This window comes from Phoca vitulina, unplaced genomic scaffold (genome assembly GCF_004348235.1).
Source record: "Phoca vitulina isolate PV1807 unplaced genomic scaffold, GSC_HSeal_1.0 scaffold8, whole genome shotgun sequence".
Taxonomy (NCBI): Eukaryota; Metazoa; Chordata; class Mammalia; order Carnivora; family Phocidae; genus Phoca; species Phoca vitulina.
The window spans coordinates 57,168,761-57,184,000 of NW_022589711.1; the positions used below are offsets into that span (position 1 = coordinate 57,168,761).

General features: G+C 42.2%; 1 protein-coding gene across 5 annotated transcripts in view; it reads left to right on the forward strand.

The window, feature by feature from the left end:
* DGKG (diacylglycerol kinase gamma) overlaps window positions 1-15,240 on the forward strand; it is a 205,413-nt gene that overhangs the window by 64,456 nt on the left and 125,717 nt on the right. For all 5 annotated transcript variants that reach the window (XM_032406961.1, XM_032406959.1, XM_032406960.1 and 2 more), the window contains 3 exons: window positions 7,366-7,415; window positions 10,633-10,707; window positions 11,369-11,491. In XM_032406961.1, coding sequence (XP_032262852.1) covers window positions 7,366-7,415; window positions 10,633-10,707; window positions 11,369-11,491 — 248 coding nt within the window. The remainder of the gene's footprint in view (window positions 1-7,365; window positions 7,416-10,632; window positions 10,708-11,368; window positions 11,492-15,240) is intronic.

Below are 15,240 nucleotides of genomic sequence, written 5' to 3' on the forward strand. Positions count from 1 at the left end.
CCAAGCAGCTCTTTATGAGGAATTCCTTTTTCTTGATCAACCTCTATCTTTTAAAGGTTACTTCTATTTCTTCACCCACCCCCACCCCAAGTTTTTTGGCCTCTAGAGAAAAGGGACTAGTTAAGTGAGGGAGTTGAGCTTTGTTCCATAATGTGACTAACATAAGTTTCAAAAACATGTCTTCAAAGGGAGAGAGAGTAATGGCTGGTGGCAGAAAGGAAAGCCCACAGCGGCTGAAAGAGCCTGCAGTCTTGTAGAAGACTCACTGTAGGGATGGTCTCCCCGACCTCCGTGAGCCTAGAGGCAGACTTTTTAAAAGAGGAGATAATAGGACCTTGTTAAAAAAGATACATTGTTTTGGCCCCTCTTGGGAACTTAGTAGGTATTAAGGGAAAAAACATACACATCGTAGCAAAATAAAAATTCCAGTTAATAAGAAGGCTAGTCAATAAAGCTTAAACACTAACAAGGAAATGTCTGGCAAAGGTTAACCCTTGCCAAAACCAAAATGAAACAGTTCGCTCATTAGCTGAGCTTAAAATCTCCCCCATAGTTTTGAGGTGTTAACAATTGCAAGTCTGAAGTGCTAATTTGGTGGCAAATATAGCAGATTTCTGTTTCTTTTGGCTAATGTTAAAAGTGAAATGTCAAATTATTTCCAACATTCAGCTGGATTTTGAGTTTCAGGCATTGTATTTGTTCATAATTACCAGAGAGGATGTGGCAGATTTTTTCATATTTGTGGCTCTCAGACTGAGTCTTGTAATGGCAATAAAAAGAAACTGCATTAAAAAAAATACTTTTTGTTACAGAAAATTTCCAACACAGATAAAAGTAGAAAGCACAATGAACTTCTGTATACCCATGAGCCACCTTCAGTAATTACCTGCTTATAATCAATCACGTTTTATTAATACCTCCCATGCATTCCCTCTGCCCCAGAATATTTTGAAAAAATTCCAGACATCATATAATTTCACCTGTAAATATTTCAGTATGTACCTCTAAAATATGACTTTTTCTTTTTTTTTTTTTTAAGATTTTATTTATTTATTTGAGAGAGAGAATGAGAGAGAGAGAGCACATGAGAGGGGGGAGGGTCAGAGGGAGAAGCAGACTCCCTGCTGAGCAGGGAGCCCGGTGCGGGACTCGATCCGGGGACTCCAGGATCATGACCTGAGCTGAAGGCAGTTGCTTAACCAACTGAGCCACCCAGGCACCCTAAAATACGACTTTTTCTTAAATATAACCCCAGCACCATTATCACATTGAAAGACAATGATTCCCTACTATTGCCTGTTCACAGAGAAAGGAGGCAGAGCTAAAGTAAGAACAAAAGCATTCGTTTAGGGCCTCAGAATAGCAATTTGGGGAACACAGATTTGGGCAGCAACCCAAATAGTGCCCCTCCCAGGGAACAAAAGTCAAAGGTATTTACAGACAAAAGGGAATGCTTGTGTATGTTGTTTACAGAGAATTTTGATTGGTGTTGATGGCAGAAAACTAATCTTGACTGAATATAATTGGTGACTGAGGTTATCACTAAGCAAAGTCTCTTTATGTAGCAAGTTGCAGGTGTTCGGGTTGAGTCTTTGGAATATTTGCAGTCTGGCCCAGTTCAGAGTTCACTGTTCCACCCAGTGAGGACGTGTATGAGGCCTACCTCCTTAATGGCCTCCCAGCTCCATTTTAAAACCCCTTGACATAAGTGACTTCATTTAATTTCACCTTTTATCTATCAGATATTCAGTCAGTGTTCACATTTTCCCAATTATCTTACATATTTTTAATTGTTTATTTGAATCAGAATCCAAATGTACTCCATACATTGCCATTGCTTCTTATGTTTCTTCTATTTTAATCTTCTGCTTATTTTTTTCTGTGTAATTTTTTGTTGTAGAAACTTGGTTATGTTTGTTCTCTAGAGTTTTTAATCTTTTTTTTTTTTAATTAAACTGGATGAATTCAAATCCTTCCCTGATTTTAATGATTGAAAGCAACTTAAGCTTTTCTTTTTTAATAACCAATCATGTATCTTTTTGGAAATAATAGCCTGAAATCCTATCATTCATACATTACCGATAACTCTCATTATTGAACACCTTTTATCTGCTAATCACTTTAAATGTATATATCTCATTTTAACCTCACAGTAATCCTAGAAGGTCAATGTGATTATTCTCATTATATGTGTCAGAAAGCACAGAAAGTATAAATGACTTGCCCAAGCCCATGCTGCTAATAAACTGAACGCTTTCTTTATAGTTCTACTGTCCTTGCATAGCAGGACCAAGAGAGCTCCATGTTGAGAGTCGCCCGGGCCCAGGGTCTGGGAGCAGCAGTAGTGGGAAGGCCTGTCCTTTCTGTCATTCAGCCATCTGTTTGGCAAGTCAGCCTCATATGCTGAGTGCCTCTGACCAAGACATTCTGAAGACTCATGGGGAATTGGAAGGCCGTTGACCCTACTTTGAAAGAACCTCGACTCCCACCACAAACACACCACTGAACAAACACAAGGTGCAGGAATATCACAACATATAGAAAGATGTGACAACACACAAGCAAACTAGCAGGAGTGTCGTGAACTGTGGGTACATGCTGAGAGGTCCAGAGTGGGTATGTGTGGGAAGGGACAGTCTGGGGAGGCTCCATAGAGAAAGCAGGCCTGATGAAGGGTTTCAAGAACGAGAGGAAAATGAAGATGTGTTCAGTTCTACTCCCCACTCTGCTTACTACTGAGATCACAAACAGGATCTCTACCTTTAAAATGAATGAAATGTAAGTTCCCAGGTCCCAAAAATGAAAATTTAGTCCTTTGCCCAAATTTCCCTCCCAGATCTTCCTTATCCTGCATCACCTCCCTACAACTAGAACATGATAGAGGATGTTTCTGAATAGCATGTTGACATTTTATTTTATTTTTTTTATTATGTTATGTTAATCACCATACATTACATCATTAGTTTTTGATGTAGTGTTCCATGATTCATTGTTTGCGTATAACACCCAGTGCTCCATTCAGTACGTGCCCTCTTTAATACCCATCACCAGGCTAACCCATCCCCCCCCCCCCCCCCAGAACCCTCAGTTTGTTTCTCAGAGTCCATAGTCTCTCATGGTTCGTCTCCCTCTCTGATGTCCCCCCCTTCATTTTTCCCTTCCTGCTATCTTCTTCTTTTTTTTTTTAATATAATGTATTATTTGTTTCAGAGGTACAGATCTGTGATTCATCAGTCTTACACAATTCACAGCGCTCACCATAGCACATACCCTCCCCAATGTCTATCACCCAGCCACCCCATCCTTCCCACCCCCCACCACTCCAGCAACCCTCAGTTTATTTCCTGAGATTAAGAATTCCTCATATCATTGAGGTCATATGATACATGTATTTCTCTGATTGACTTATTTTGTTCAGCATAATACCCTCCAGTTCCATCCACATCGTTGCAAATGGCAAGATTTCATTCCTTTTGATGGCTGCATAATATTCCATTGTATATATACACCACATCTTCTTTATCCATTCATCTGTCGATGGACATCTTGGCTCTTTCCACAGTTTGGCTATTGTGGACATTGCTGCTATAAACATCGGGTTGCACATACCCCTTTGGATCCCTACATTTGTATCTTTGGGGTAAATACCCAGTAGTGCAGTTGCTGGGTCGTATGGTAACTCTATTTTCAACCTTTTGAGGAACCTCCATACTCTTTTCCAGAGTAGCTGCACTAGCTTGCATTCCCACCAACAGTGTAGGAGGGTTCCCCTTTCTCTGCATCCTGCCAACATCTGTCGTTTCCTGACTTGTTAATTTTAGCCATTCTGACTGGTGTGAGGTGGTATCTCATTGAGGTTTTGATTTGGATTTCCCTGATGCTGAGCGATGTTGAGCACTTTTTCATGTGTCTGTTGGCCATTTGGATGTCTTCTTTGGAAAAATGTCTGTTCGTGTCTTCTGCCCATTTCTTGATTGGATCATTTGTTCTTTGGCTGTTGAGTTTAATAAGTTCTTTATAGATTTTGGATACTAGCCCTTTATCTGATATGTCATTTGCAAATATCTTCTCCCATTCTGTCGGTTATCTTTTGGTTTTGTTGACTGTTTCTTTTGCTGTGCAAAAGCTTTTTATCTTGATGAAGTCCCAATAGTTCATTTTTGCCCTTGCTTCCCTTGCCTTTGGCAATGTTTCTAGGAAGAAGTTGCTGTGGCTGAGGTCAAAGAGGTTGCTGCCTGTGTTCTCCTTTAGGATTTTGATGGACTCCTGTCTCACATTGAGATCTTTCAACCATTTTGAGTCTATTTTTGTGTGTGGTGTAAGGAAATGGTCCAGTTTCATTCTTCTGCATATGGCTGTCCAGTTTTCCCAACACCATTTGTTGAAGAGACTGTCTTTTTTCCATTGGACATTCTTTCCTGCTTTGTCGAAGATTAGTTGACCATAGAGTTGAGGGTCCATTTCTGGGCTCTCTATTCTGTTCCATTGATATATGTGTCTGTTTTTGTGCCAGTACCATACTGTCTTGATGATGATAGCTTTGTAATAGAGCTTGAAGTCTGGAATTGTGATGCCACCAGCTTTGCTTTTCTTTGTCAACATTCCTCTGGCTATTCGGGGTCTTTTCTGGTTCCATACAAATTTTAGGATTATTTGCTCCATTTCTTTGAAAAAACTTGGTGGTATTTTTTTTCCTGTTTTTTTTTAATTTTTTATTGTTATGTTAATCACTATACATTACATCATTAGTTTTTGATGTAGTTCCATGATTCATTGTTTGTGTATAACACCCAGTGCTCCATGCAAAACGTGCCCTCTTTAATACCCATCACCAGGCTAACCCATCCTCCCACCCTCTCCCCTCTAGAACCCTCAGTTTGTTTTTCAGAGTCCATTGTCTCTCATGGTTCATCTCCCCCTCCAATTTCCCCCCCTTCATTCTTCCCCTCCTGCTATCTTCTTCTTTTTTTTTTTTTTAAGATATATATTGCATTATCAGTTTCAGAGGTACAGATCTGTGATTCAACAGTCTTGCACAATTCACAGCACTTACCATAACACATACCCTCCCCAATGTCTATCACCCAGCCACCCCATCCCTCCCACCCCCCACCACTCCAGCAGCCCTCAGTTTGTTGATAGGGATTGCATTGAATGTGTAGATTGCTCTAGGTACCATTGACATCTTCACAATATTTGTTCTTCCAATCCATGAGCATGGAACATTTTTCCATTTCTCTGTGTCTTCCTCAATTTCTTTCATGAGTGTTTTATAGTTTTCTGAGTACAAATTCTTTGTCTCTTTGGTTAGATTTATTCCTAGGTATCTTACGGTTTTGGGTACAATTGTAAATGGGATCGACTCCTTAATTTCTCTTTCTTCTGTCTTGTTATTGGTGTATAGGAATGCCATGGATTTCTGTGCATTGATTTTATATCCTGCCACTTTACTGAATTCCTGTATGAGTTCTAGCAGTTTTGGGGTGAAGTCTTTTGGGTTTTCCACATAAAGTATCAATATCATCTGCAAAGAGTGAGAGTTTGACTTCTTCTTTGCCAATTTGGATGCCTTTTATTTCTTTTTGTTGTCTGACTGCTGTGGCTAGGACTTCTAATACTATGTTGAAAAGCAGTGGTGGGGCGCCTGGGTGGCTCAGTTGGTTGGGCGGCTGCCTTCGGCTCAGGTCATGATCCTGGAGTCCCGGGATCGAGTCCCGCATCGGGCTCCCTGCTCAGCGGGGTGTCTGCTTCTCCCTCTGATCCTCCCCCTCTCATGCTCTCTGTCTCCCATTCTGTCTCTCAGATAAATAAATAAAATCTTTAAAAAAAAAAAAAAAAAAAAAGAAAAGCAGTGGTGATAGTGGACATCCCTGCCGTGTTCCTGACCTTAGGGGGAAAGCTCTCAGTTTTTCCCCATTGAGAATGATATTTGCTGTGGGTTTTTCATAGATGGCTTTTATGATATTGAGGTATGTGCCCTCTATCCCTATACTCTGAAGAGTTTTGATCAAGAACGGATGCTGTACTTTGTCAAATGCTTTTCTGCATCTATTGAGAGGATCATATGGTTCTTGTTCTTTCTTTTATTAATGTATTGTATCACATTGATTGATTTGCAGATGTTGAACCAACCTTGCAGCCCAGGGATAAATCCCACTTGGTCGTGGTGAATAATCCTTTTAATGTACTGTTGGATCCTATTGGCTAGTATTTTGGTGAGAATTTTTGCATCCATGTTCATCAAGGATAGCATGTTGACATTTTAGAAAAACAAATACAATAGCTTCTATAATGGTAACTACTTCATAGCCTTGTTGAGGATTCCATAAGTAGGAATGATAAAGTGCATAGGACAGTGCATCGTACTTATTAAATGCCACATATAAATGTTCGTTAATGAAAGAAAGTAACAATAAATAACATTTGTTGAGTGCTTTCTCCATTCCAAGCACCATGTGACTAAGGAGTAGGGCACATAAATAGAAGTCTGTATCATATAAGCTCAATCTTTCTGAAATCTTTAATGAGGCCAAAAACATTTAGATGTGACAATATCGATTTTTACAGTGATCATAGCTGGCATTAAATCCTGAGGTTAATGAAATGATGTTGAACTTCTTTGCTTGCTATGGGGATGTTAAGAGAAAGAACACATCAATTTAAACTTCCCTGGAAATCTTTTTTAAAGAGAACAAGGTTGTCAAAATCTTCTCCTAAAACCTTTCTAAGTATTTAAAAGGCCAGCAAAAATATTTACCATGTATGTAGTCTTACTTGGCATGTTTCTTTTATGAACATTTTAAAGGTATTAATATATTTATTTTATTTATATCTTGTAGTACATTGTATGCTTATTTATATCTCTTATATAGAACAATTAAAATTATTACAGAGAAAAAATTGTCCTATACTTTACGTATTAATCCTCATTAAAAAAAAAAAAAAAACCTAGGAGAAAGAAACCGCTGTAATCTCCATCTTGCAGATAAACATGGTCCAATGAAGTTAAATGACTTGTTTGATGCCTTGGAGGTGGTAGGCCAAGGCCAAGATGTGAGTCTGCCTAAATCCACTAGGGCATGTTTCAAGGTGTGCATGCTCTACCAGGAACCATACCATGACCTGGATCTCATCAGCCACAGAGTTATTGCTTAGACAGGTCCAGAAGCCAGACGGCTGGGTTCTCCTCCCTTTTTCCACCCTCTGTGTGAGAAGTCAGACTCTGCACCTTGGAGGGTGGGTGAGCTGGCTGCAGGGACCTTCGTCCCAGTGACAGAACTGAGCTAAAGACCGGCAGCATCAAAGCCACAGCCCATGCCTGGTGCCCGGAGGACACCTCAAGCCACACCTCTGTGTCTCTTGCAGTCATGTTTCGTCTCTATGATTCGGATGAGAACGGTCTCCTGGATCAAGCGGTAAGCTCTCGTTCCAAACGTCCCTCCTGAAACTAAGAAAATCTGAGGGATAGGGGAGCAGGTGGAGGAAGAGTCTAAAAACTCCCAGTTCCATCTTTTTAGAAATAGCAGTGTCTCAATATGGGCTGCAGAAATCATGGTAGAACCCCCCACTGCTACTTCCAATAGGGCCAGCCTGGGAGAGAGTGAACTCCACCTGACCTTTTCATTCCAGAAGCCCAGGATCACACAATTTCAGAAGGGGAGATGCTTTAGTATCTTATCTAGTTTAACTTCCCAGTCTTCCTCTCATACCCAGGGCACTAGCTCAACGAGTCTGGTTCTTTCTGCTCTGAGCACATGGTCCCATCCCATTGTACCTGGGAAAGCCTGAGACACCCCCCCTCCCGCCCCCTCTCCCTCAGGAATAGGCAGGGATAGGACAGGGATCATGGAGTAAAAGGGGGTATGGAAAAGGAAGAAGGCAGGGAGGGGAGAAGGCAAACAGAATCAGACAGGCCCCGCACTCATCACTGGCAATGGCAGAGATGGGGCTCCTTAACAGAAAGGCTGTGAGGTTGAGGGGCATGGGACGGAGTCACACCAGACCCATGGGGGAAAGAAGGAAACAAGTCCACTAGACCAACGTCCTCTAAACCCCAGGGCTCCTTTCAGGGATCCCTATTGCCTCATGACAATGCTGTGGGTTGCATCATGCCAGAGAACAACCAGAGAATCACAGACTTTCAAGCATTTGATCAACACATGTTTATTGAGGGTCTGCCGCACGTCAAGCACTACTTCAAGCCCTGGGGCTATGTCAGTGAAGCCGACAGACACAAATCCGTGCCCTCATGAAGCTCTCATGCTAGTGCAAGCACACGCCCTACAAAGCATAGCAAGATATGTGTCAGAGAGAGGTGCGTGCTGGAAGAAAAATAAAGGAAGGAAGGGAAGTGCTCAGGGGAGCTGCAGGTGTAGATAGAGGAGCTAAGGAAGGTCTCCCTCAGGGGACATGTGAACAGGGACTGGAAGGAAGTGAGGGAGTGAGTCATGGGGATATCCAGAGGAGGCACCTTCCAGGCAGAGGCAAGCACAAGTGCAAGGGTCCTTAGGGGTGCTTGGAATGTTAGCAGATTAATGAGGGGGAATGATGGAACAGAGTAGTGAGGAGGTCAAAGTAAGAAGTAATAGGAGATGATATCAGAGAAATAATGACCAGGGGTGGTTGTGGGGAGAGTTCACAGAACATAGCAGGATGTAGAGGTGATTGGAAGAGTTTGTCTTTTACTCTTGAGGAATGGAGAACCATTGGAGGTTTTGAGCGAAGGGGTGACAGGACTTCAGTTTAACCAGGTCATTCTAGCTGCTATGTTGAGACTAGACCATAGGGACTCAGGCAGGGATACCAGTTAGGAGGCTATTGGAATAAACAAGAGAAGAAATCATGGTAACGTGTACCAAGGTAGAAGCATTGCAGATGGTAAGAAGTGGTTAAATTTCAGATCTGTTTAGAAGACAACACCAGTAGACAGAAGTGAGTCCCAATAGAGATATCTGATTCAATTTTCCACAGAGGATCTCTGGCAGATGGATGTCCAGGCTCTATGTGAACACTTGCAGGAATGGAGAGTTTACCCTCTACCTTAAGACAGCCATTCCACCACTGGGGAGACTGATAGAGAGGGCTTCCTTCCCACACAAAAGGCACCTCTAGTCTGCCAGAGAAATTCTCAGCACAAAACAGGATTCTGTTTTCCCCTCTCCCTCCCCCAACCTAGCAGTGAGACCATAATAGGCCAGCCTTCCCTACATCCCTCATCTTACTTCTGCCTCGTGTAGGTGACCAGGACAGCTGACCAGTGGAAAACCGATCCTATACAATAGGCCTTTAAGATTTAGAAGGTACTGTCACATCTATCCCAAGACCTTCTCTAAGCTCAAATTCCCCCAATTTCCACACTGTTTCTCACAAGGCAGGCTTAAATAACCACTCTGACCAAGCTCTAGTTTGTCAATGCCATTTTTAAAATATGGCGCAGAACTGAACCCATTCCTCCATGACTCTTTAAGTATCCACATGTGGCCTGACCAGGGTAGACGTTGAGGGAACAGGTCTTCCTAAAATCTTCCTCTGCTTCCTGAAAATGCCCACCCATTCACACAGACGAAGACTGAGGCTGATTCTCAGCTCCCGAATTACATTGTTTTAATCAATGAATCTGGGACTCAGCTTGATCCACCAAGCTCTTTTTTGTTGGAAATTCTGCTGAGCCCTGTCCCCACTGTTTAGCCCACTACCTTACCTCCTATTTATAGTCTCATCTGTGGTTTTGCAATGAATTTTTTAAAATTTAAATAAAATACAATTTTTTAAATCCCTCCTGGGTTTTAGCTTGCTTATTTTGATCCAGCATTCTACCTGGTGGAGGTAACACTTTTGAACGTTGCTTCAGTTCACCAACGTGTCTCCCCAGATCAATCTTACTATGAACATCTTCGATGATGCCCGAGAGATACAAATAAATGCTTCCTCAGTCCAGCGTGTTTCTGAGTGACTCTTGGTGCACTGATGCATTTGCATCCAACAATTCTGTGAGGTTTTAAATAAAGCCTGACCTTGGTACTAAACAAAAGCCTCACTCACCAGGCAAATGTAGCTTTTATAAATTTCCTGTTCACAGAGTCCTGGGCTCAGATGCCCAAACGAATCTAAGTTATAGAGCTAGGACATGAGCTAGGACCAATGCAGTGGCCCTACATCCACCTGTAACTGACCCCTAAGGGATATAGATGGATCCCAAGCTGCTAAAGCTGTGGGAATGAGGAGGAATAAAAAAGGGAGGAGAGAGCTGCTTTGGTTTATAAGCATTTAGGAAGCAAGAATCACAAAGAAGAAAACGGGTTCCTTCTATGCTGAGTCAAAGTGCAGAATTGAGGAAGGAAGGTGAGTCCAGGGGGGTCCAAGAAGAGGTCAGTGTTCAGTGAGCTTTCTGCATACCTCTGGCTTATCCATGTTCTGTGTTTCTTGTGAGCATCTACTCTCCATAGAGCTTTGTAGTCAGGGCTGAAATAAAGAGCAGAGACAAATGATGAGCTCCTTATGAAATACCAGTATGTTACACTGCTGCTTCTCACGCTCTGCCCTGCCCATCTTCCCACAGGGTTTGGTTTTGAGTCTTGCTCTCGAAAACACATCTTCAGTGGTTCTCCCTCATCATCCCTTGATGTTTTCTAGGAGATGGACCGTATTGTCAACCAGATGCTTCACATTGCCCAGTATCTGAAGTGGGATCCCACGGAGCTGAGGCCTGTAAGTTTCCAGAAACAAGGGGAGACGTCCAAGTGAGCTTCCAAGATGAAAGCAGGACACTCAGGATACAAATGTTTACCGTGCATGCTCTCCCAGACTCACCCTCTCATAGGCAGCTCCTCTGGGGTCCTATACCTTGACTTCCGCCTTCTCTGATAGGAAAAATTAAAGACCTAATTCAAATAATAATAATACCTAGTAATGCTCCCTAACCTTTCCACCAGAGCTAAATTTTTATAGCAGGGGTTCAAGGAATTTAGAGATAGAAAGAATTTTAAAGATTTTCTCAGTCACCGGATAATAATAATTACATTTGGGGGTTCCTATGAGTCAGGTATTAGATGAGACATTTTATATACTTTTTCTCTTACCCTCACTACATTGCTACACACATAGCAATATTATTTTCATTTCATAGGTAAGCAAAGCCGAACCCAGAGAGTGGGGGTGGCTTGCCCAAGTCCACATAGTCAGGGCAGGGCAGGGCATGGACTGGCCTCCTCACCCCTGTTTGCTCCCTCACTGCTCTGCCCGCTGTAAATCAGAGGACAAAGGGGTAAAACACAAAACAGATAACACAGCAAAAGAGAAAGAAGGGGACAGAGGGAGGCAGGGAAGTGCAGGATGAAAGTGGACAATTGTTGCTCTCTGGGTTCTGCAGATACTGAAGGAGATGTTGCAGGGGATGGACTATGACCGGGACGGCTTTGTGTCTCTAGAGGAATGGGTCCATGGAGGGATGACCACCATCCCACTGCTGGTCCTGCTGGGCATGGACGACTCTGTAAGTCAGCAAGCCTGAGCTCAGAGAGCTCTTGTCTTTCAGAAGCATCAGGTTCCATGTGGAAATTAACATCTATATATGGCCTTGGCTTCTGTCCCAACTTCCCCAATGGGCACATCATAGGCTCTAGGCCAGCCTCAAAGTCCTCTCTTTCCACCTGTTAGTGCCTGGCATATATTCATTCATTTGACTGAGGACATTTACTAAAATAAAGATACTGTTCTGAGCACAGCAAGGGGACACAAATACAATATTCCCCTACCAGAAGCTTAGACTCAACCAGGTGGGAGAGAGGGAAGTCAAGGAAGAATCCCATCTTTTCAACAGATTAGGTAAAAATACACTAAGAGTGTTGACGAAAGAAGGAAGGGAAGGAAAGATACCGATCTGTCGCAAGTTGGAGGTTGTTCAGATACTATCTTATTTAACCATCAAAACAACCAGATAAGATACTTATTTTTCCCCAATTTATATAGATGGAAAACTGAAATTCTGGCCCTGAAGAGCCAGAATTTATTTGCACTTGACTCCAAAGATCCCATGCTTTCTAAACCTCCCACACTGAGGAGCAAGAAAGTGGGAAGAAGCCTTGGAGGTCATTTGGCCTGGTTCAAAGTACGTGTGGGAGTCTGATATCTCGTTCTTGAGTGTAAAGGTCGGGTCCTTAGAGGATGTTGGATCTGGTTCTCAAGGATGGGTATGATCTGGCTATTGGAAGATGACAGAAGAGAAAGTTTATGGCTGGGAGAAAAGCTTGGTCAAAGTCCTAAATGAAAGAAAGTTCAGGGTGTATTAGAGAAACCTCCCAGTTTGATCAGAGTAGGGGATACATACAGAGGCTTAATGTGAAATCCATGGTAATATATGTCTGCATCTGACCTAGTCTGCTTATCTTGCAAGGGAAATAACTTCCATACACAAGGCAGGAAAGATAAGAACTAGATGGTGGTAAATGCTTAATGTCACTAAATTGTGACATTAAGCATTTACCAGGACAGTTACACAGGTTGTGGACAACACCCCTTTGAGATAACTGAAATGCCATAGAGAGGAAGTTCAGCTGGGTTAGCCCTAGCTGGCTGCCATCACCCATAATGTCTCCATCTGACCGTTCTGCAATTCAGAAGCTGAGCCTCCATTCCCGACACTCAAGAACAAAGAATCCTGCAATCATCTCAGCATGTCCAGTTCTTCCCAATTGCTAAGTAGAAATCAAGGAACCAGGAGCTACACAACTCCTGCCTTCTTATTCCTTAAGACCCAGAAAGTCAGAGCTGGAAAAGATCTTGGTGATCCACGCACTGGTCTCTTCATTTTACAAACGGAGGGCCAGAGAAGTAAAGGAACTTGCCCCAGGACACACCCAGTTAGTACCAGAGGCCAACCTCCATGTTCCAGAAGAGCACACGCCTCATTCAGTGATTCCTTACCAAGAACCTACCATGTGTAAGAACCCACATGAGCTAGGACATGGCGTGCTCAGATAAGGAAGGCATAGTTTCTGCTATCAGTACTTGAATCAAAGTGGAAGTTCCATCATTCCTGATTTTTTCTCTGAAACATGGGAATGGAGATGAGACATTTTAACCACAAGGAAGCAATTTCTATTTTCAGTTCTGTTTTGGACTTGCTAAGTCCAAGGCGTCATGCAACTCTTTGCATGGAGGGGATCCACTATCATATGGCTGGAGGAGGGAGACAGAGACTATTTCTTCAACATTACCCCCAATGTCTTCCCCAAATGCCAAACCAACCTTGTAGAAGAGCATAATTTACATCAGTAAAGTGGCAAGCAAAAGCAAATGTGAATGTAGTTTTTAAGTTTTATGCATTTGTTTTTAAATATGCACCAAATTGTAAGTTTTTACATTTAATATTCAAGATTCTAAAGAAAGCATCCCTTAGTGTCTTAAAAATCACATTGCCCCTTTAGCTTTTTCAAAACCCACATGTGGCCACTAAAAAGTCTGGAGATCTCTGAATGGCACAGATGCATAGGAGAAACAGTCTGCCTCCCTGGTACCTGGCTGGCACGTGGGAGGTGACGCCTACACCCTGCAGACTCCGATGTGTGGAAATGAAAGGGCCACATGATGGCGCTATAACCCAAGCAGAAATACTACTTTCGCCTTCATCTGGGTCCTTTTGCTTCTAACCCCCGTATCTGTGAAAATAGTATCTGAGAAAATAGTATCTGAGAAAAGGAAAGTCAGCTGATTTAGTTAATAAAGGGATTTTAGGGTAAAATGACAGCCCTTCAGGCTATGCGAAGAAGCAGTGCTGAAGAGTGCTGTAACTTCCCTTCTGTCCATAAAGGAAAACCCTAGAATATATAGGTAGGGGAGAGGGATGAAAGGAGCATGGATTCAGGCCAGCAAGACCCCCAATTATGAAATCAGTCGCTTGTTATTTTATAGTCTTGGACGGTTTATATAACTTCTCCAGGGCCCTCTTTCTTCATTTCTGGTATAGGTATAAATCTACCTCCTTACACGTAAGAAAACACTCTACTTATTTTGTGTTCCCTAGTATCTAACATGGAGAGAAACTTAATAAAAGTTTTAATTCACAATGTGTTAAGCACTGGATTAGGAGCTTGACTTACATTATTTCATTTAATTCTTACAGAAATCCTCTGGATGTTTATCAAATGAGTGGATGAATCAATCTTTTCATGAACCATTTAATCAATTAGTAAATCTGTTTACTAAAGTGGAAACCATTAGATAAAAAGACTATTATTCTGTAAAACTCAGACCTTGAAAGAAGCAGGGTTTTGAGGTGGTGAGAAAGAAAATGCTTAGCCCTCCCCCTGGAGGAGACCAGCATTTGGAAAAGCAGATGGGCCTCTCTAGAGACCATAAGGAGCACAATCTGGGCACAAGAATGGATCTGGCTGCTGTGACCGGCCCAAACCAGAGGTGCCCAGAAGTAGGAACTGGGTGTGAGTCCAGCACACTGACTCTGTGTACCTGTCAGTCCTCCCCACCTTATTACAGTAGTTCTTACTGCACTTAAGACGGGCCCAAAGATATTAATCTTTTGATGGAGCCCAAGGGAAAAGTTCAGGGACAACATACATGGAGACGTGTTCCTGAAGCCACAGCCTCCAGGGAGGCTGTGCTCCCAAGCTAGAAGCTGGAAGATCTAATCACACTTAGCAATGTGATTTTTAAGACACTGAGGGATGCTTTCTTTAGAATCTTGAATATTAAATGTAAAAACTTACAATTTAGTGCATATTTAAAAATAAATGCATAAACCTTCCGATTAATACAAACTACGTTCACATTTGCTTTTGTTTGCCACTTTGCCGATGTAAATTACAGTCTACTACGAGGCTGGTTTGGCATTTGGGGGAGACCTTGGGGGTAATGTTGAAGAAATAGTCTCTGTCTCCCTCCTCCAGCCATATGAGAGTGGACCCCCTCTCATAGGTGGTTGTGTGAGGCTTGGCTCAACTCGTGGATAAGGATGAATTGGCTTTTGGGTCAAGTCAGGAGGAAGTGGTTTAAACCTCTCTCTATCTCTGTCTCTTTACTATTTTATCAGTGTACAGAAAGTTGAGAGAAGTATATTGTTTTTACTAAATGACTTTTTCCTGATTACAAAACCGGTACATGCTCACTGTAGAAAATTTGGAAAACACCGAAGAGAGGAAAAATTAGAGATTAAAATACATCTGTGGTACTGCTAACAGTAGCTAACCTCTGTTAACAGTTTAGTGACATTTCTTCCCATCCAAGATC